Source organism: Daphnia carinata, chromosome 1 (assembly GCF_022539665.2).
Source record: "Daphnia carinata strain CSIRO-1 chromosome 1, CSIRO_AGI_Dcar_HiC_V3, whole genome shotgun sequence".
NCBI classification, from domain to species: domain Eukaryota; kingdom Metazoa; phylum Arthropoda; class Branchiopoda; order Diplostraca; family Daphniidae; genus Daphnia; species Daphnia carinata.
This window is the reverse complement of record NC_081331.1, coordinates 4,124,221-4,143,737: the sequence shown is the minus strand read 5'-3', so window position 1 is coordinate 4,143,737 and position 19,517 is coordinate 4,124,221. Positions and strand designations below refer to the sequence as shown.

The 19,517-nt window shown below is 43.2% G+C and overlaps 2 protein-coding genes across 2 annotated transcripts; one reads left to right on the top strand and one right to left on the bottom strand.

Annotated features, from left to right (window-relative positions):
• Window positions 1–5,284: 5,284 nt before the first annotated feature.
• On the bottom strand, window positions 5,285–11,993 carry LOC130691895 (uncharacterized). Its single transcript, XM_057514929.2, has 5 exons — window positions 11,762–11,993; window positions 8,992–9,153; window positions 8,586–8,910; window positions 5,825–8,163; window positions 5,285–5,719 (listed from the first exon to the last, which is right to left on the bottom strand). Exons 2-5 carry the CDS (start codon window positions 9,142–9,144, stop codon window positions 5,654–5,656), a joined length of 2,883 nt encoding a protein of 960 aa, XP_057370912.1. The 5' UTR covers window positions 9,145–9,153; window positions 11,762–11,993; the 3' UTR covers window positions 5,285–5,653.
• LOC130691911 (flotillin-1-like) lies at window positions 9,743–19,101 on the top strand. The gene is made up of 11 exons (XM_057514951.2): window positions 9,743–9,944; window positions 10,634–10,709; window positions 10,782–10,872; window positions 11,470–11,572; window positions 11,652–11,692; window positions 14,485–14,604; window positions 16,374–16,589; window positions 17,122–17,309; window positions 17,442–17,652; window positions 18,281–18,445; window positions 18,540–19,101. Exons 1-11 carry the CDS (start codon window positions 9,893–9,895, stop codon window positions 18,555–18,557), a joined length of 1,281 nt encoding a protein of 426 aa, XP_057370934.1. The 5' UTR covers window positions 9,743–9,892; the 3' UTR covers window positions 18,558–19,101.
• The last annotated feature ends 416 nt before the right edge of the window (window positions 19,102–19,517 follow it).

Genomic DNA, 19,517 nt, shown 5'->3' with positions numbered 1-19,517 from the left:
CCAACACATTTCCAAGTCTTTTATTATTCACTTCGGAAAGGCATCAAGCAAGATGCGATAGTTTTCACGAAACAATAAGATAATACCTTTGCTTTAACTCAAGCATATTTATATGAGCCCTTCACCAATGACGTAATTCGGATGATGTGAGAGGAGACTATCAGAAATAACGTATCACAAGGATTTCCTAAAAGCCAATGTAAAAATCTAAATATGCGCAGCCGGATAAACAAATTTCTATACAAAATTGTATTCTTTATCTGATAAGAAAAAAAAACACAATCATTTGAAATTCATTCGTGCCATATTACAGAGAACCCCAGTCGTCTACAAAAACATCGTTCCATCAAAAACGTAAAGTACCACATGGTTGGCTAAGCTGCTCGATGGTGACGAGCACATCCATCAAAGTCACATGAGTAGCATATCACGACAAGTGTCGTGTCAGCTATAAATCTATTTATAAATGCCACGATAATGCGCATTCAATAGTCATCTTTCATCGATGCGAAAAATTTAAATACACACAACAAAAAATCAACATATACATTAATGAAATGTTAATCATCTTTTACTGATTCATTTAGCCGGATGTGTATAATCTTTGTGCTTGGAAACAAGAGACTGGTGGTTACTTGTCTATGCGCATACAACAATATGGAGTCTCTGCCAAAGACGGCCTGATGATGAACACACACACGCAGACAAAAAGAATGTTGATGCACTTTAAAAGAATGAGAAAAAGGATTTCCCGGTAGAGTGTCGTGACAAGCGGCTACTATACAGCTACCAAGACGGGCAAAAGTCAAGAACTTTTTGGCTATGCATTTCGGCGAGACACTGTAATACAATACGACCGCCATGACAAAGTGTCGGGATTTCTTACTCTCACCCATCACTCGTGACTCTTTTTCTTCCCCTAACAAATGAAAAGACAAAGAAAATCTATTTTTTGTTTTCTCGGGATAGCCAGTCTAACAATTGATCAACGCGTTCTTGCCCTATCCCAACGGTAGGGATGATGATCGTAACGAAGAACGGGTCTTCCACCTATTCAACGTAAACGTTCAATCATTCGTTACAAACTAGATATAGGCTGATGTTGGCCTTCTGAAAATTGATTCTTGTATGTTTGATTTCTTTTGTTTGGCTTTGTGTGTGTGCTTGCGTTTGGCCGCACACACCGAAAAAACGTGACCATCGTTCATCATCCTGCGTTGTATACATGTATACGTACACAGTATATAGCCGTGCACTGTATATGGCTCTGTGAAAGCGCTAGGGAGGGTCCGCCTCCTACTTGATGGCTTCTCCCAATTGTTTATGCATTGATCCGGCAAACAACAGCAGCAACATGCAGAAGTCCAATTCAGACGCAATCTCATGTATCATGCGGCCATCAGCCAAAGACACAAGGCCGATAGTGGTGTAAGCTCCCTCTCCGAGCTGGAGCTTTTATAACACCTTACATATTTATCGACGAGTTTGAAAGTGTGCGTGATACGCCGCGTGTGTCTGCGGCCCCGTATTCGTGGCCTGTCTCCGTTGTCTACATCAGTAATCCACCGTGGAAGCGTCTCGACTTTGGTTTCGTCTGTCTGCCTCCGTCTGCATGAATAACACAGAGGTGTGGACAGCGATATAGCAGAAGGCCTTTTGCTGATATTGTTCCAACCTTCTTCCTTTTTCCTTTTTTTTTTTTTTTTTTTATCCAATGGCTAGTCTTCAACAAGCAACAAGAATCAGAATTTATTTGCTTTGAATAACTCGTCTGACTATGGCGAATAAATTACATGCCCGTCCGCGTTGTACAAATGAGAGGCTCCTGATGAACGTTTTGGTTGACAACAGCGTGATTGGTTGTCTGCCTTGTGCTGTATAGTCTTTCAGAAGAGTTATGTCTCCATGATGAGATTACTCTATAGCAGCCCCCCCCCCCCATAATCACGTTCGTGCAACAATGCCGAGAACGTCTGGACCAGGGCAGTTTCAGGTTGTTAGCCCGGACCCGATGAACTACTTTGACCAACATTTTTCTTTCTACGTTAAGCATTCAAGGCATGATGCTATTGCAAAGGGGAAAAAGGAATAAACAAAACATTTTCGATTGCCAAAAGAGAAAGAACTCAGTAATGGACGACGTACCTGTCGGCTGTTTCAAATGACCGTTTCGTTATTTGGTCCGCCATAACCATCCATTTACCGATTCCTCGTTATTGACGTCAAACTTGTTGAAGACACAGAAAGGCCTTGTGCGTCATTATATCAGATATTGATTTGGTTAATGAACCCTCGCCTTTTTGTTCTCCCCAGTTGGAAATGTACATGTATGCTTAATACCTTAAATGTTCCACAATCGGCTCTCTCTTTTGCACGTCATGGCCGGCCGTTATCGTTTAATAATGAAGCATTCTCTTTCTTTTTTGCAGCCAAATTTAGTTATAGGTGAGCATGCCGACCAAAACTCTTGTAATGACTTGTATACGTATGCAGTTTTTAACCCGCAGAAAAGTATTTCCCTTTTGTGTGTGTACACACATACTTCTCATGTGTTGGAACGAATAGAAAATATGCCTGGTCACTGCCTGTCGGTGAATGTCTGAATAAATTACACGATTCCTAATGCCTGAATCATTGACTCAATCTGATGCACAAAAAGTATCACAGAATTTTAAAAATTTGCCGACATGGTCGCCTCTGGCTTGTCAAAATGGAATTAATGTTGTAATAGGTTATTAATGAATACATACATGCAAATTTTACTGTCCTTTTTTTCCCCCGAATGGCCCGTCAGCTCGGTTGGATGTAATGCGTTTCCTTTGAAACACGAAAGAATTAGCGGCAAGTGGACCTTGCATAATCTTGTTACAATTTTCGTTTTCTTTCGGTCCTATTCTGGCAAGACAAAATTGCAATAAATAGCTTTTAATAGAATCTTAACCTTGAAACCGACTTCGAAAAGGTTATACAGTGACCACTTTGCTCGAATTTTTCTTTTTTAGCCACATTGTTATAGAGAGTACGTTTCTAAACTGCTATTATGTCTTTTGGCTGGAGGTGTTTTCTTTTTTCCCCTTCGAAAATGGCCCTTTGTTTAGTGTGTTTGAATCTACCGCTCGCAATGCACGAGAAAACATTTAATATTTACAGCGTGTCCCAATTGCAATTAAAGCCGAAAGACTGAGACACAACATAAAATCTCAAATGGTTTTGGCTAAATTTAGCTGAGACATATATAGAGTAGCGAAAGGAATTTCGCCAGAGGTCAGGTGTTGGCTCTATTCCACAATATAAGTGCCTACCGATTAACGCGAGAATGATATACCCTACGACGTCCTTTTTCTTTTTCTATCCTCTTTGTGGCTATATGCAGGATAATGTTGAAACATTACTAATTCTCCTCGTCTTCCCAACATCTTGATGTCGGAATGTCCGTGAAATGCAAGATGCATACCGTAGTGCGTTTCTGGAAAAACAAACAAACAAATGATTGTAACATAAATTTGCTGGGTAATTTTATTTCCTTTAAAAGAAATTTGCAATTCAATTCACTAATTTGATTTGTTTTGTTTTGCAGTACCGCCTTGGATATCCGATAGCTTTTTTTCTGAAGCTATAGAAAAAGAATTCGTGTGTAGATGGCCGTTTTCGATAAGAGAGCTTTGGCACACACACACACGTTAAGAGTTTTGCAGAACGCATCCATTTAAGATGCGGATGATGAAACAATAACAAGGTGGGTACGGGCAAAGAAAAAATAAACAAAAGAAAGTTAAAGCATCCCAATTTAAGGGTGATCTCATGCATTTCATACCTTCATGTCTGCCGCGATATACATCAGCAGGGTGAGATGAGGTTTTCCTTCTTCGTTACATCGCATGTCGATATGTCTACTATTTGCTATAAAGCCCCCCACGTAGAGACGGGCCCAACTCTTGTTTTAATTTTTCTTTTTTTGTCTTGTTATTTTTTTTTTCTTAGATGAAGAATCCGTTTGGTTCTTTTCTCCTTCTCGTCGTCGACTTTTTTCTTTTATTTATTTGTGTGTGTGATGAATACTGATGATCTTCCCCCATGGCGCGATACACGACCATCATTCGTGACGCCACTAGTCCCGTCCGCGTGCTGCGCGCGCCCCGCGCTCACGATACCGACCAATCAGAAAAAAAAATCAGAGTTAGGAAAGGAGAAGAAGAAGAAGAAGAGAAAAAATTACCGAATTCCTGATCTTTTCTTTCTCTCCCTTTTTCTTTTTCTTCCATCTGGACGGTCGAGTTCTTTCTTCCTCTTCTTCTTCTTCTTCTTCCTTTTTTTAATGACATTCATCCTCCAATTGCCTGTCGACATAGAGCTAAGGCACCCCACCTTGTGTGCGCCACACGGCTCTCTTTGGGTGTATAAATTTCCATTCCAAATGGCCCCCACGGGGGGATAAGGACTGCCAGAAGAAAGAAACTGAGAGAAGGACACACAGACAGACACAGACATACTCCGGAACCCCCCCTCTCAACCACCACCATGACCACCAAATCATCACGGCAATGAGCATTCCAATTTTTTTTTAACCTTTCGTCGGAAAAAAAAAAAAATTTTCAAAGGTAAAAATAAAAATGTGTGCGTAAAAAAAAAATGAATTTGTATGGATTCACCTCTATACTGCTCTCTTGGGGCTATTAGGCTTGTAGAGCGGCCCGCCTGTTATTATAACGACACTCGCGAACACACCTACTTTTTTCTTTTTATTATTATTTTCCCTTCTTTTCGCCTTTACCTCCCTTGTCGCTGTGTGTGTGTTGAGGTTAATTCATTCTCTCACTTAACGGAGATGAGGGAAAAAAAAAAAAAACTAATTGAATGTTTCATTCTTCCATCTTTTTTTTTCCTTGCTTCTTCTCAATAGAAAGTTCGTTCTAGTATATTTCTCCCAAGGAAGCTGTACGGGATGGGTAGCCTCCCATTCAATTTTTCAAACTATTCATCAAGTCACTCGTTTAAAAGTGGCTTTTCAATACCGAAAGAAAACTGTGAGTGCTGCATAGTGGACGAAAAGGCAAAGTAGGGCCACACCTTTGCAGTCGATCACCTATTTCAAAAGGTATGAAGGACTTGGAGAGGTTGAGAGAGATAAGGACAGGATCCAATTTCACATACATAGCCAGCAGAGCCACATATACACATCCATCAGGATGGTTTCATTTTTTTTTGTTTCCTTTTGTAACTTCTTTATTGCTGGGCGTGTCCGGGGAAGCCAACAGCTGAAAGCGAACAAGAAGACGATGATGGAAAATTCGAAATCAAAGGATTGCTATTGATGAAATTTAGGTCAATCGGTACACATAACAAGATAATTTCGATACAAAATAATAGTTTGATAATATCCACCCAAAACCTCGGGTTGATCGAGAGGTACACAAGTGAAATGAAAGTCGAGGGAATAAGCTACTTCATTTGTGCGTGTCTGACAAATGTTGCTGGGAATACATAATATATAAACATTTCTTTTATCCTTTTTTTTTTTTTTTAAATATATGGTAATACTTTGGATTCTTTTTTGGTTCGTAAGGCAGAAGGAAGAGGGAGAGCTTCGAGGACAGCAAGGATCCGCCTTGAAAAAACAAAACGTAAAGAAAGAAATTCTTCCTTTATTGTTGAATCAGCATTGGAAAGAGTCGTTTTCCAGCACGGTGCCCATTCGCTTGCTGGATGATTTTAACTCCACCTGTTGGAAAACACAAAAACACGTTATCCTTTACGTGAAAGAATCAGAAAAAGTAAAAAACCTCAAACGGTATGCAATAAAGAAACAAAAACAAAAATTACGTACTTTGTACAACAGTTGCGTCCGCCAGTGTCTCGCCAACATTTCCAGTTCGGAAAGATAGGCCAGAGTTTTGGCCGAATCCAGCGAGTCGTTCAAATCGACGACTGACGGAAGCGGCGGAGGTGGTGGAGGTGGAGGTGGTGGCGGGGGAGGTGGTGGCGGAGGCTGTTGCCTGCTGCTGCTGTTCGACCTGCTCCTCATCCGCCTGGAACCACCCTCCGCATGATGGGAGGGACTTACGGAATAAAAATCATCGTAGTTGTGATTGACATGCTGCGACTCACGATGGACGGGCACGACATCGGAATTAAGAGCCGATGGGACAGACAAATGATGACGAGTATCTAGCACTTGGAGCAAATCTAATTTGCGCTGAATCTCCGACATTGCCAAATACATTGACGTCGATCGACTTAGACTCGATCCGGAAGGCGGAAGATGTTGCGTCACGCCTGAATTGATATTGCTGGAACTGCTGCTTGCCCGACGCGTAGTGCCTGAAGGCGATGAATAGCGCTGGTGGGAACTGCTGCGCAACGCCGGACGCGGAATGCTCATCACGGCCAACGGTGGCAAATGATTACCCAAAAGGGAACTGGCATTGAGCCACTCGTTACCATAAACAGCCTTTCTTCCGGCTTGTGACATGTGATGAAACGAAACGGATCTACTGACTGGCTTCGACTGGATGCTCACCTGGAAACTCTGATCCGGTGTGGTAGAGGTCGACTCGTTTTGACCAGTTGGTGTTCCGCGCTCCGATCGCTTGCGCGGAATCGCGTACGTAACATCAGTTACGCGCGGATGGAACTCTTTGTTGCTCTTACTGTTGTTGCTTATGACTGGCTTGGGATCGATCTGGATGACCGTGACATTGGCAGGAGCTGGGGTGGACGTTGCCAATGCAGGTTCCTGTTGATCTTGCTGGCCGCTTCCGAGTGTTGGCTCGGGCGTCGGTGATTTGGACTCCGTTCCACGCGGAGAGCTGTAACCGGAGGAGGATTCCACTGGAGATATTTGCGGCATGGTTGCCGTTTCAGTAGACACTTGACTGGTGGATAAAACTCCGCCACCTTGTTTGACTTTGGCGTTAGAACCGGGATACTGCTGACCGTGTGGCTGGAGCACAGGGCGTTTCATGCGTTGCTGGCTCTGGCCGACAGGCGAGCTGAAGCCGCTGTTGCTGGCCTTCAAAACAGACAGATCCGTCTGCGTCGAACTGGAGACGCGTTTGACATTGATGTTATTCCGCACTGGATGCGGACGTTGGCCCGACAAAGCCGAAGGGGTTGAAGTTCTCGATGGATTGGTTTGCAACGTGCGGAAGCTTTCAACGCGTAGAATGATCCTATCGCTGCTGCGGACCTGATGGCGAACAGATGATAGCCTTGCCGGAGGTGCTTCTTCGTCTTCTTCATCGTCTTCATCATCATCTTCTTCGTGTTGCATCACGTCCGCCTCCACGGTGGTTTGCATCCCGTTTTCAACTTTGGTTGATCGGACGGGCGCTTTCGGCCGAGGCGAATCAACGGCTAACGGATAATCTGCCACCGGAGCGGTTGATGCCACCGAAATGCCTCCAGTGGCTTCTTCTTCCTCTTCCGCTGTTGTATCGTGAACGAAACTCAGAGCAGAATTTCCATCCAGGCTGGATTGAAAACGCTGAGCGAACGTATGCTGCGTTGTCGTTTCAAACGTCGGTCTACCATTGTAACATGGCGGTGATGTCATGAAAGTTGTTTCGCGCATCGTTTTACTCCGGCTGACCTTAGCGGCTGCTCTGCTCTGCCGCTGGACTATCGGATCGCGTTCGCCTCCGAAGCGGAAGGACGCGCTTTTCAAATGTATGGGACGTGGCGGAGGAAAGTTCTGTTGATGATGATGTTCGGGCGGCAGAGCCATTAAGATGCTGGGAGCTCGACGGATGGTTGCATAGCGCATCGTTGATGCACCTCCGCCGGAATCCGAAATGACGGAGACAGACACAGGTCTCTGACGATTGTTTTCCGGCTCCGGATTTAAGAGGACACCTTGACTGCCACTGCTGTTGCTGCTACCGTTCTCTCCGTAAACCCAATTAGGATTGTCGTATCCAGCTGGGCTGATTCCCCTCAAAGATATTTTGCGTTGACGCTGCTGGGTACTACCGGCCGACGCTGTTGAAGCTCCACTGGCTGCCTGATCGATCGTCACCGTTCGGTTTGATTGGATCGACTGTCCCGTTTCAATAGCCGGATCTTTATTGCTCTTGCGCTGCGTGTACGCTAACCAGATGTTAAGCGCTGTGCAAAAGACTCCGATGATAATGGCCAAGCTCATCTGGGCCGCCGTCACGCGATGAGCTGCCGACATGAAACGAGAGATAAACAGAAAACTGTGAATAGAATAGGCATCAAGAAAAGAGTGAGAGAAGGAAACAATCGTTATTGCACGGTAAGGACATTTGTGATAGAACTCCGTAGCTGCTGTTTCATCATCGTCATTACGGTGGAGGTAAAAATGAAATTACAGGGACGGAAAGGATCGCCCAAACAAGGGTCAGTTGCTGTAAAAGATTCAACAGCATCGGCACGTAGCACGCACAACAAATTATCAAAAAGCTCTGACACTATTATGATGGATCGGTGTGAGATGAAGGGTACCAACGAGTTCAGATGAATTTTATTCAAATTACCCGCTTTCCTCGTAAAGCCAACAACAAACGGAACGGCCCATTTCTAGTAGACAAATTTCATAACAAAGAAGAGAACAAGCGAATGTTTACCTTGAACTGCCAAAACACTTAAGTTGGTCTGCAGTTGATCCCGTTCTGTAGGAGTAACCCAATGCTGCCATTCTCCCACTTGACAGATAACGACGTTTCCGATATTGATGAAAACGACGATGACGCAAATAAAAATGGACCAATACAAATGGAAAGGCTGAACAGTGGGAGCCGTAAGATCGGCAATGGATTGGTGGATCGAGCCATTCGGAAGGCCTCGCTTTCTCTTATTCGATTCCAGGGCATCAGTAACTAGCCACGGGGAGTCTTTCAATCCAAGCGTTTTGTGATGCAAACCGAACAGGCCGGCTGCGCACAAGACGTTCTACAGGAGGAAAAAGAATTTTTGTTAGCCATTTACGATTGCGAGAACGAATGTACATTGTAAAGTAGTTAAGAATCGTACCAAGAAGCCAACCCATACTGGCGAGCCGATCTTGAAGACGGGCAATTTGGAGATGTAATAAGCACCATAGGTTAACTGACTGACGCCGACCAGTATTAACAACAGACTCCAAAAGCAGACGCCGATCGATCCGAATTTCATCCACTTCTTCATCTCGCCGAGCTAAATTCCGACAAAGTGATAACGATTTAAAAAGAATGTTGACAACACCCGTTGGCTTTGTGTTCTCATTATTTTTAGATGACGGTACGAACATATGTTCATGTTCGCACGCGACGGGACTGCTCTGCGCGTCGTCGGCATTTTTCAAGAGAAACGAAATGGTTTTTCAACGGTATTTGACTGCACTCCCCACTTCTTCGTCAACTAAATAAAGGCCCAGCTGTGTCTCTAATTATTTTAAGAATGTCAGCCGTGTTTCTTTTGCAGCAATTTCAACGACATATTTCACGTGTGAATAAGCACTGTTGCGTACGTGTGGCGATTCTCACGATTTCGGACAGTCAAAGACCTCTAGCGGTCAACTTTTACACTTACTACATAGGCAAATCTGTTTAAAAGTAGGAACAGTGAACAACAAATAACATATAATTCTAGTTCATCCTGAATGTTTTTAGATTGGTATGTCAGTTTCCTAGTAGAACAACTTGGTGATTACATAGCATCGTGGAAGAATATACAACAAAATTTTCTGATTGCTGAGCTTTTTTTTTGCATGAGAATTTGGCAACGCCTTGTTTTCATATGGGCTCACTCTTGCCCGAGGGGTTAGTGGCGTCGCTGAAGCTTTACTACTCTTTAGAGAGCCCACCTGGTATTGTTTTCCATCAACTGTTTGACAGCTTCTTCGTTTTTTTCTCTTTTCTACACACTCTCTCTCACGCTCGTAATTGTCGTGAAAATGGTCTGGGGTTTTGTTACTTGCGGTCCTAATGAGGCTCTGGTCGTTTCAGGTACGCATTTATCTGTGTTTTTTTTGCACAAATTACAGTTATTTTAAATAAGAGTGTTTTTACTGTGAGAAGGCGAAAAAGAGGCCCTGACATGCCGCTCTGCATGTAGTCCGGCCTCGCAGGTGCTTCAGCCCAGTGCTGTTTAGAATGACACACCCCTAATCCTGCTTGTTTAAATATTGATTCATTAGAGAGGCTCTTTATGTAACACTGGTGTACTGGTTCTCCACCAGTGATCCCGAGTTCTATTTAGTTCTAGATTTTCAGGAAAGATATTTGTGTTGCAGTACGTTTTTGTCTGTCATTATTTTTAGTCTTTTTGTGATAAAACAAGTTGTTCTCCTTCTGTATACCCATTTTGGGCATGGAGATTTTAAAAGTAGATTTTGAGAACCAGCAGACCGTTAATCCAATGTTTTTGGAATCCAACAGTAATTCTTCCTAGACTCATGTTTTTTTCGTTTAATTCCTAAAGCCAAGTCATTATAATTAGAGACTTTCAACTTCATTAAAAAACATGATCTAAAGTGGTATCATAATCAACAAGTTATTGCCAATTGCCATGCAAATACCAGCCTAATTTAACTTGTTCTTCTGTCGGCGGCTGGTTAACATCTTCATGCCACCAGAAAATTTACGTTAGCGAACAATTTCTTTTTCTCTTATTCTCTTGCACATTCTTTTGCTAGGATGCTGTCACAGAAGGCCGTTACTTGTTCCAGGTGGCCGTGCCTTCGTTTGGCCGTCGGTTCAACAAGTTCAACGGTAATCACATGAAGAAATTAGGATACTAATAGAGAGCTATTTTAACGGAACTGTCAAACATATTCTCTTTAGAATTTCGTTGAATACGATGACGCTGAAAGTCGAGAGTCCTGGAGTCTACACTAGCCAAGGAGTACCCATCAGTGTGACTGGAATTGCCCAGGTAGGAGTTCTGAAACAATCTCATGTCGATGAACGCAACCGGGAAATATCTCCAAAGAATCAACCAAATTCGTGGGAACATGGGGTTTCGTTTTTTCTTCTTTTTCGTGTCTTTTTTCTTTTTCTGCTTCCTTGAATTCTTTTGCCATTCACAAAAGAATTTCGTTCTAAATTCGATAGGTATCAAGTTGTTGACCTGGCCTAATAACTCCATTCCTTAAATGCCTGGCGATCCTTTGACTTTTTTCTTCTTTCTTTGTTGTTGTTGTTGTTGCCTCGCCTTTCGGATCAAAAAATACTTAGATGTGGCTATATTTTCGTGTAATTGAGGCATGGGCGATGCTTGCTTGTCAGTTTCTCTTGATGGCCCTTGTCTTTCTCTTTCCTTGAAGCCCTCGTAACAGTAATAGCACCCCACTTTAAAGTGTCGAAATGATGACGAAGCGCCCAGACCAGAATAATAAGACAAAAAAGAAAAAAAACGAATGAAGTTGTCACGATGAACTTTACGGTTGAAAGGTCCCTTCCCGTGACACCTGTGTGAAGAACTCTTGAACTAGATTTGCCTAACTTCATTCCCTATGCTTTACTATTGCAGGTTAAAGTACAGGGGCAGAACGAGGAAATGCTGCTAGCTGCGTGCGAGCAATTCTTGGGCAAGGCCGAGCAGGAAATTCGAAGAGTCGCATTGGAGACTTTAGGTAAAATCTCAATTTGACCACTTTCATTTCCAATCGTAATACAGTGATTAACTTTTTTCTCAAATTTCTATTGTTCCAGAGGGACATCAGCGCGCTATCATGGGTTCAATGACAGTCGAGGTAACTCATCTTCCTCATTTGATTTGCTTATAACGATAAAACGATAAGTGGGTGTTTAAAGAGACTTACGTTCCCATTCCGTTGGCACGGAGCGGTCGGAAAACGGATGTTTTTAACTATCAAACAGCGAGAAAAATCCAGTCGGTGTGGTTTCGGGCGATATTAATCCTATCCGCAGTCTTTGCTGTATTGAATTAATGGCAGAAAAATTGAACACTTGCGCGTCCAATGGCCAAGTTTAGATGTGCACCGGCAACAAGTTTCGTTGATACTGAGACCTGAGGGGGAAAAGACGCGCGTGTTTCTTGGCTTTGCTTCAGAAAACGCGCGCGGGTAAATGGACTGGCGTGGAACCCCGCAGGGGGAAATTGTTCTTCGTTCGTTCTTCGTTCATTCCTACGTAGTTTTATTCTTCTGTTGTGGTCACTCGCCACCTATAGGCAGCCTGCAGGGAGTTCCTGTCATGAATGCTGCTAGCATGTACGACACAGCGGAGAGGAAACTAGACACGAGAAGTCACGTCGAGGAGGTCTTCCACCTCCGACTTAAGTAGCTATCTAAAATCAGCTGGCTGTCGATTTAGAGTTGACATAATTCTTGCATCTAGGCTGAAAATAGGGTCATGTCAGAAACGCTAATAAGCAATCAAGGGCCTTTGCTCTGTTCGGGTCTGCCGATCACCGACGTTTGAGCTCCGACGATTTTTTCTGAGGTATCATATCTGTCATTGACCTGTTGAGGAAGAAATGCGAAGAGAGAGGAACTAACGTTGATGCTTCACGATTACACCATTAGGACAAGACATGTTGCGTGAGTTAAACGTGATGCGTGGCTGGTGGGCGTTGAGTTGCGAGTAATAAAACGGAAAAAGGAAAGAAAAAAAAAAAAACCAGAACTAGTCGAAAGCGTATGGTACCCGATTCTACCCGTGTAGAGAAGACCCTTCTCTTTTTTTGGGTCGAACTAGTTCCCGTCTTATTCGTCCGTCTGCCCGAAATTATTTCTAGATTGTTTTCTGACTTTGGCCACTTAAACTATACGTAGCGCGCCCATCCCACTTTCCTCCTACTATTTTGATTATGAGAAATGCGTGCGTTACAGGTATCGCTACGACGTTGCGATGGGGTGCTCGTCTTTTTTTTTTTTTTCGTTATTTCTTCGTTTGTGGTCGAAGTTACTCACTGCGGCCAACGGCCGAGTGCACGACGGATGGTCTTATGCTTGTTGGGTGAGCTATCCCGATCGAGAAAAATACTTGGAGTGGAACAACTCCCCAAAGGTCCCCTTTGCTTAATTAGGCACACAATGCTATTTCTTGTGCGTGTGTGTGTTTTTTCTTCATCGTCGTCCCCCCCCTTTGATGACTAGTTGCTTAGAACCACATCGTAAAAGCACGAAATTTTGTTTAAAAAAAAAAAAAGAAAAAAAAATGCTTGTAATGATAATAATGATAATAATCTTAACGATACAGCCATGGGTCTCTTAATGCTGTTGGTGGCTATCGAAAATCCCTTTTAATGCGCAACTAGTTCCGGTGACCCTAATCACAGGATTTCACTTTGGGGTTTGTTTTTTGTTTTTCTTTCTCTCTATTGTTTTATTTTTCTTATTCAGTAATCGTCCTCCTTCGCCTTCTTGATGGACATTATGGGCTCAAGTTGTGTACGGAATGGTGATAGGGGACGCACGAAAGTACCTCGTATGTGAAACTATCATAGGGTGTTGTTTCTTGCCTCCCTTGTAGGTTTTGCTGGAGTTAGGTCGCTGTGGTCATGTTTTCCCCCTTCTGGGCTTTTCACCGATTTCGTTTTGGTTTTTTTTTTTCCGAGAAAAGTTAACTTGATGCGTTTTAATTAGGTACTTTGAGACGGAAAAGAAGAGGGGGAGGGAGGTAGTTGCGGAGGTTCCATGCGGTTGTATCGGACATCCGAGGTGAGTAGGGAGGTCGAGCGGACGGCAGTTTAAAAAATGAAAATGACTTGAAAAGAAAACCATATTTGTGAGGAGTTGGGTTGTTGTCGGTGTTGTGTAACTGTCGCTGCGTGGTCTGTTAATTGATTTCAGCAAGTCGGCGGCCAAAAGGACCGGAGGTGTTGAAATGAGAAGTCCGGTCAGTTCCCGTTACCTGTTTGCGGATGACGGCCGACCGCCCCGTCTGTTAGGAAAAGGAGAAGAAAACTAGCAGTAACCTCATCGCAAGAATTTCCGAGTTTCTCACGTCCGATTAGTTTTTTACCCCCTCTCGTCTTCCGTGTTGACGAGATGTTCAAAGTCTCGTCGAAATCCGACGTCACTTGGGCCGCGGGGCCGTCGCTTGGCTGATTCCGCATCTTTTGGGTCTTGTGGTGCGGTGCAATGAGCGGCCATGTGAGCGCATTGAAGATATACGTCTGTTTTTTAAACTCTAGCGGCTGTTGTTGCTTTTTAAGTTTCTAACTTTTCCTGGTTTTTAAGTGCGCAACGTGTTTCAGGATGTTTTTTTGACTGCTCGAGTCAAGATTGGATTGAAAAGATTTTTCCCACTCTTGTCAAGCCAGCGAACAGTTATAATACCCATCCAGCTCGTTTCCATTCGTCTTCATCCCGTCCCGTATCCTCACACTCCCGCTTTGAAGGGAGTACGGGGCGGAACGGTTCATGTCTAATTTGCTGTTTTTTTTTTTTATAACTGTGAAAATTTTAAAATGAATTCACTGAAGGTCGTAGTCCTCCCTTAACGTCCTTACGCCACCAGTGAAATTCGCACATTTGATTACAGTCTTTTTCTCTTTGATTGTTTTTTTTTTAAACAGGAAATCTACAAGGACCGAAAAAAGTTCAGCCGTCAAGTATTCGAAGTAGCCTCATCTGATCTGGTCAACATGGGCATCACAGTCGTGAGCTACACTTTGAAAGACGTTCGTGACGACATGGTTAGTTTGTCTTTTCTTTTTCTTTTCTTCCCTTTTTCTTCCACACCTAAGACATTGTTGCCTTGATATTCTTCTTGAACAAAAAGGTTTTTAACAAGGACAAATCCTGTTCTGAATGGGTTGACCGTACAAACTGTATATCTGTAAATTTACAAAAAAAAAAGTGGGGGACGTAATTTGCATCTGGGCGTTCATGTCAAAAAGCTATTTACATAGTTGAAGCCTGCGAGAGGCAGAGGAAAAGCGTGAAGATTTTCTCGTTTTGTAATGGGCCTCGTCAGATAGTCGTAATCTAGTGTCAGGTGGTTGGGCAACGAGAAAGGGCAAAACGTAATATTATCGGTCACTGTACTCTCTCTCCATCTCTGTCAGAGATCTAAAGACATAGCCTTTGAAAATCTTGTAATTCTTACCGCTCCTCCAATGCGTGTATGTGTTCCAGGTTTTCACAGATTACGACAGTCATTCATCAAACAATGAATGCTCGACGTTTCTCTCTTTTATTATCATCCTTTTTAATAGATCACTTGTTTGTTGTTTGCCATTCTCTCCGTTTTCCTTACGAAAGTATTTTTTTTTTTTATGATTCCACTACCTTTCGCCTAGTGTATGGGCACGGGAAAAAAAAGAAGCCCTATTGCGCGCGCCCTTTGCAATGAGGGCGGCGGAGCGTAGCAAAAATGAGAAGGAATCGTATAAGTGGAACCATGCACTTCTCTTTCGGCGCATTGAACTCTTGAGCGGCGCGCGCGCGCCTCAGCCCAGGGCTCGTGAGGCTAGAAATGTCGGGAGAAAGTCTCGGATTTCGGAGCTCCGTTTATTATTTTTTATTTCTTGGGCAAGCGGCTTTGGAAGTCGCTTTAATGTGAAGGAGAAGTGCGCTGTCGAACGAAGCCGCGCAACTTTTGGGAGTAGGAGGAAGGAATTCAGGCCCCCTTTTTTTTGTAGGCTTTTTCCTTTTTATTTTATTATTTTTCCCGATTTTATTTGGCAGCGAGGGGGGTTTGATGTTTAGAAAACGGCACAGTAATATTCCCATGTTTTTCGGCATTCGGCCATCAGGAACCATCGGCCCTGCTGCACCGTCGCGTGTATACCGTAGTACGTAGAATTTTTAATGAGGCCGACAATGTCGTTGTCGTCGTTCGGTATCACATTTTTGGGGGAAAAAGTCATAATTCCACGCCCAGCCAATTATTAGATCAGACCTCCTTAGCCATGAGCTTTATAGCGATCATCTTAAAGGATTTCAAAAGAGTTCCGAAACCATTGGCATGCGGCCAACAAGAAGAAGAAAGAAAAAAAGTAATCAGGAAAGAAGAATATCATAAGAATAACCGGAAAGTCGTTTCAGTGAGCGCCGATATCCCCGCCTTTGTTTTTACGATTTTATATGTTTAACAATCCTGAGAAGCCATCATGCTATGGCTCTATTTGTAGGTGAAAACCAGGAGGAAATGGATTGTTATTTTTTGTTTAGTTTTTCCTATTTTCTTTTCTCTTAAACTGCCCCGTGATCTGAACGAACAGGTGCACAGTAAGAGCTCCAGCGGGCCATACATGATGCATAGCTATGACCGCTGTCAATAAGGGACGTCGTAAACGTCGTCTCGTTGTATTATTTACTGGCTTTCGACCTTCCCCTGTGGAGACTTTCACTCATTTTAAATTTTTGACCACATGGCAACTGTTTTTCGTCTTCATGGGTTTCTTTTGTTTTGTTGTTTTCTGCTCCTATCTCATTGCTTTTGTTGTTTTTCATCGCACAGGGTTACCTGAAAGCGCTCGGAATGGCCCGGACGGCGGAAGTGAAGCGAGACGCTCGCATCGGAGAAGCGGAGGCCCGAGCCGATTCGCAAATTAAGGAAGCCATTGCCGAAGAAGAGCGTCTCGCCGCTCGCCTCGTCAACGACATTGAAATTGCCAAAGCCCAGCGTGACTTTGAATTGAAGAAAGCAGCTTACGACCAAGAAGTGCAAGCCAAAGTAAGTTCATTAAAAAAACAAAATTCCCGTCAAAAAGGAGAATTATCTGTAGTTCCGGAGGGAAAGCCATTTAGGTTTTTTTAAAGAGCCTTTTTTTTTCTGTCTGGGAATTCTTTTCATCACTTGTTTGTTTCTTTAAAAGTTATAATCTGAGAGAAAGTGAGTGTACGTGTTTGCTCACTTTAATTTTGTCTATGCGTTTTGTCTCGAGTTTTTTTTTTAAGGAGGTCTTTAGCTGTTTTTCAGTTTTTTTTTCTCTCTACTTCCTGGGAATTATTTGCCGCCTTTGGCTAATATTTCCACTGCTGGATAAGGGCGGAAGTAGTAAACAAAACTCTTGATCGAAACGTGAGAGATTCGTCGACACTTGACTCGCTCTGCTGCAGATGCTGATTTTCTTTTAAAATCAATTCTTCTTTTGTTTTTTTTGTTTGTTTTTTTTTTTTTTACAAAAATGCTTGAGCGTGGAATTCTGTCTGAAAAATGGTTTGCTTTTCGTTAATCCATTCTCTTTGCTCTTGTTTATTGACAGAAAGCCGAAGCAGAGCTGGCTTACGAATTGCAAGCGGCCAAGACCAAACAGCGTCTTCGTGAAGAGGAAATGCAGATCCAGGTTGTGGAACGCACCCAACAGATTCTGGTCCAGGAGCAAGAGATCATGAGGAAGGAGAAGGAACTGGACGCCAAAGTGCGTCGACCGGCCGAAGCCGAGAAATTCAAGTAAACATTATTAGATTCCGTCAGGCATGAATGAATGCCCATCCTAGCGGCACCACGTACGATGCTCATTTTTTTCCGTTTCTCTTCCATTTTTTTTTTTTTTTTTTTTTTTTCATGAAAACAAAACATAAGGTTGGAGAAGCTGGCTGAAGCACACCGGCAGCGCGTCGTTCTGGAAGCAGAAGCAGAAGCGGAGGCCATCCGCCTCAATGGAGAAGCGCAAGCTTTCGCCATCGAAGCCAAAGCCAAGGCGGAAGCCGAACAGATGAGCAAGAAAGCTGCTGCGTTCAAGGAGTACCGCGAGGCGGCCATGGTCGATATGCTTCTCAATACGCTTCCTAAGGTGCGTTTAATGGAGCGGAGTACTGTATTTTTTTATTTCTCAAAACTCGAATGAAATTGGGAAGAAGAAGCAGGTGATCGTCAGTTGCGTATCTATTGGCTCCCGTTTCGATACGCCAACTAAGTTCAAAGTTTGTGGTCGCTAAAATTCTCTGCTTATTGCCATAGCAAGCGCAGTTTCGAATCGATTAAGAGGCACACATGGGGGAAAGAAGGAAACGAGTAATGAAAAACAAAACATAACAAGTTGTGCATGCAATCTTATCGTGTGTAGCCGATTCTGTCTGCCCGTTCGGAGAAGGAGAAACTGAATGATGGAATGAAGTCGTTCAAAAACTTTTGACCAGCTGTCGGCGTTCAGATTTGACTGTGAATACTGCGGTCGTAGCGTTTCTTTTCCCCCATTTTCCACCTGTCATAGCTCTTTGACGCCGTTGTTTACGTAAAAAACGACTGGAACGAAAACATAGGTCCATGGTAGCCGCTCATCATCGTAGAGATAATAACGGACCTACCCCGACACGCCGCCCTAGACACACCACTAAGAAAGTTGTGGCGTGAGTGGGGGACTTTCTCCCGTTTAGAATCACTTTTAATGAACGGTTTCATTTTTGCGTCGATGATTTTAGATGGCGGCTGAGGTGGCGGCTCCGATCGCACAGGCCAAGAAAATCACAATGATTTCTTCTGGCGATGGAGAAGTAGGTGCAGCCAAGTTGACGGGCGAGGTCTTGGAAATAATGGCCAAGGTGCCGAATCTTGTCAAGTCTCTCACCGGCATCGACATGGCTCAAGTATGCGCTTCGATCCGTATTCATTGAAATAACAAAAACAAAACAAAAAAAGGGTTGGAAAATAATTTTCATCCATCCACCCATCCATTATCAGTCTATTCGAGCTGTGTAAGCCGACCCATCGGTCCGTGGACAAAGGCAGACACCATCATTGTCTCTACTCATCTTCGTCGGTAATCTCTACCAGCCAAACTGCTAATTATTCCACATTTTCCCGAGTCGCAATCTCTTTTCTTTCTACAGAAAAATCTCTAAAAAACAGCTTTCGATGTTTATTTCCCTTCTCCTCTCCGAAAACAAAAAAATAAGAAGTCTTTTAAATATGCTAGCTTTAGATCGTGTATGTGAGCAATAGCGGATTTCAGTCCAATCATTTTCCTTTTTCGCTCCTAGTAGGCTCGATTTATCACGGGAAAACATTTTTCTTTAACAAAAAAAGTAAGAATCGCTTGCCTTTTTAATAATGTACTAGTCTTTGATCATGCGACAATGTTCGTCTTTTTCTTTTTTCGTTCTTTTGTTAATCCGTTCTCGTTTTGCCTCTTGTCATTTTGGACCATATGGAAACCTGGAATGGCGCTCCGTCAAGACAGAATATATGTGTATTTCACTTCCATACTTTTCCGTGAGAGAACCCAAAGTTGCCCAGAAAAGTCTCTTATATATTTTTTTTTTTTTTTTTTTTTTTTGTCTTCGTGATGATCTTTACAAGTGTTTCGTGGGATTATAGATTGTAGCACGGGGAAAAGAAAAAAGCTACGGAAGCGGATCGTGTGTGTGTGTATGTGTGTGTGTTTTTTTTTCGCGTCGTTAGAATCCGTTTTCTCTCGGACCACACACACGTACGATTCGATAATACGTACTGTATCTTCGGCTCTACTCCTCCTCCGCGCCTTGTCCGCAAATGCATGTCGTCCAACTGGGAAGAAGAAGAAAAAATGAATAGCTGCGGTCGCATATCATTGCCGACGCTTGTAGAAGCTCGAAATTTCTCGGCTCCAAAAAACGGTTCTTGTGAGGTTGTGTGTACGAGTCGTGTCATGTTTTTATTCAGACTTCTTAGTCGACCAAA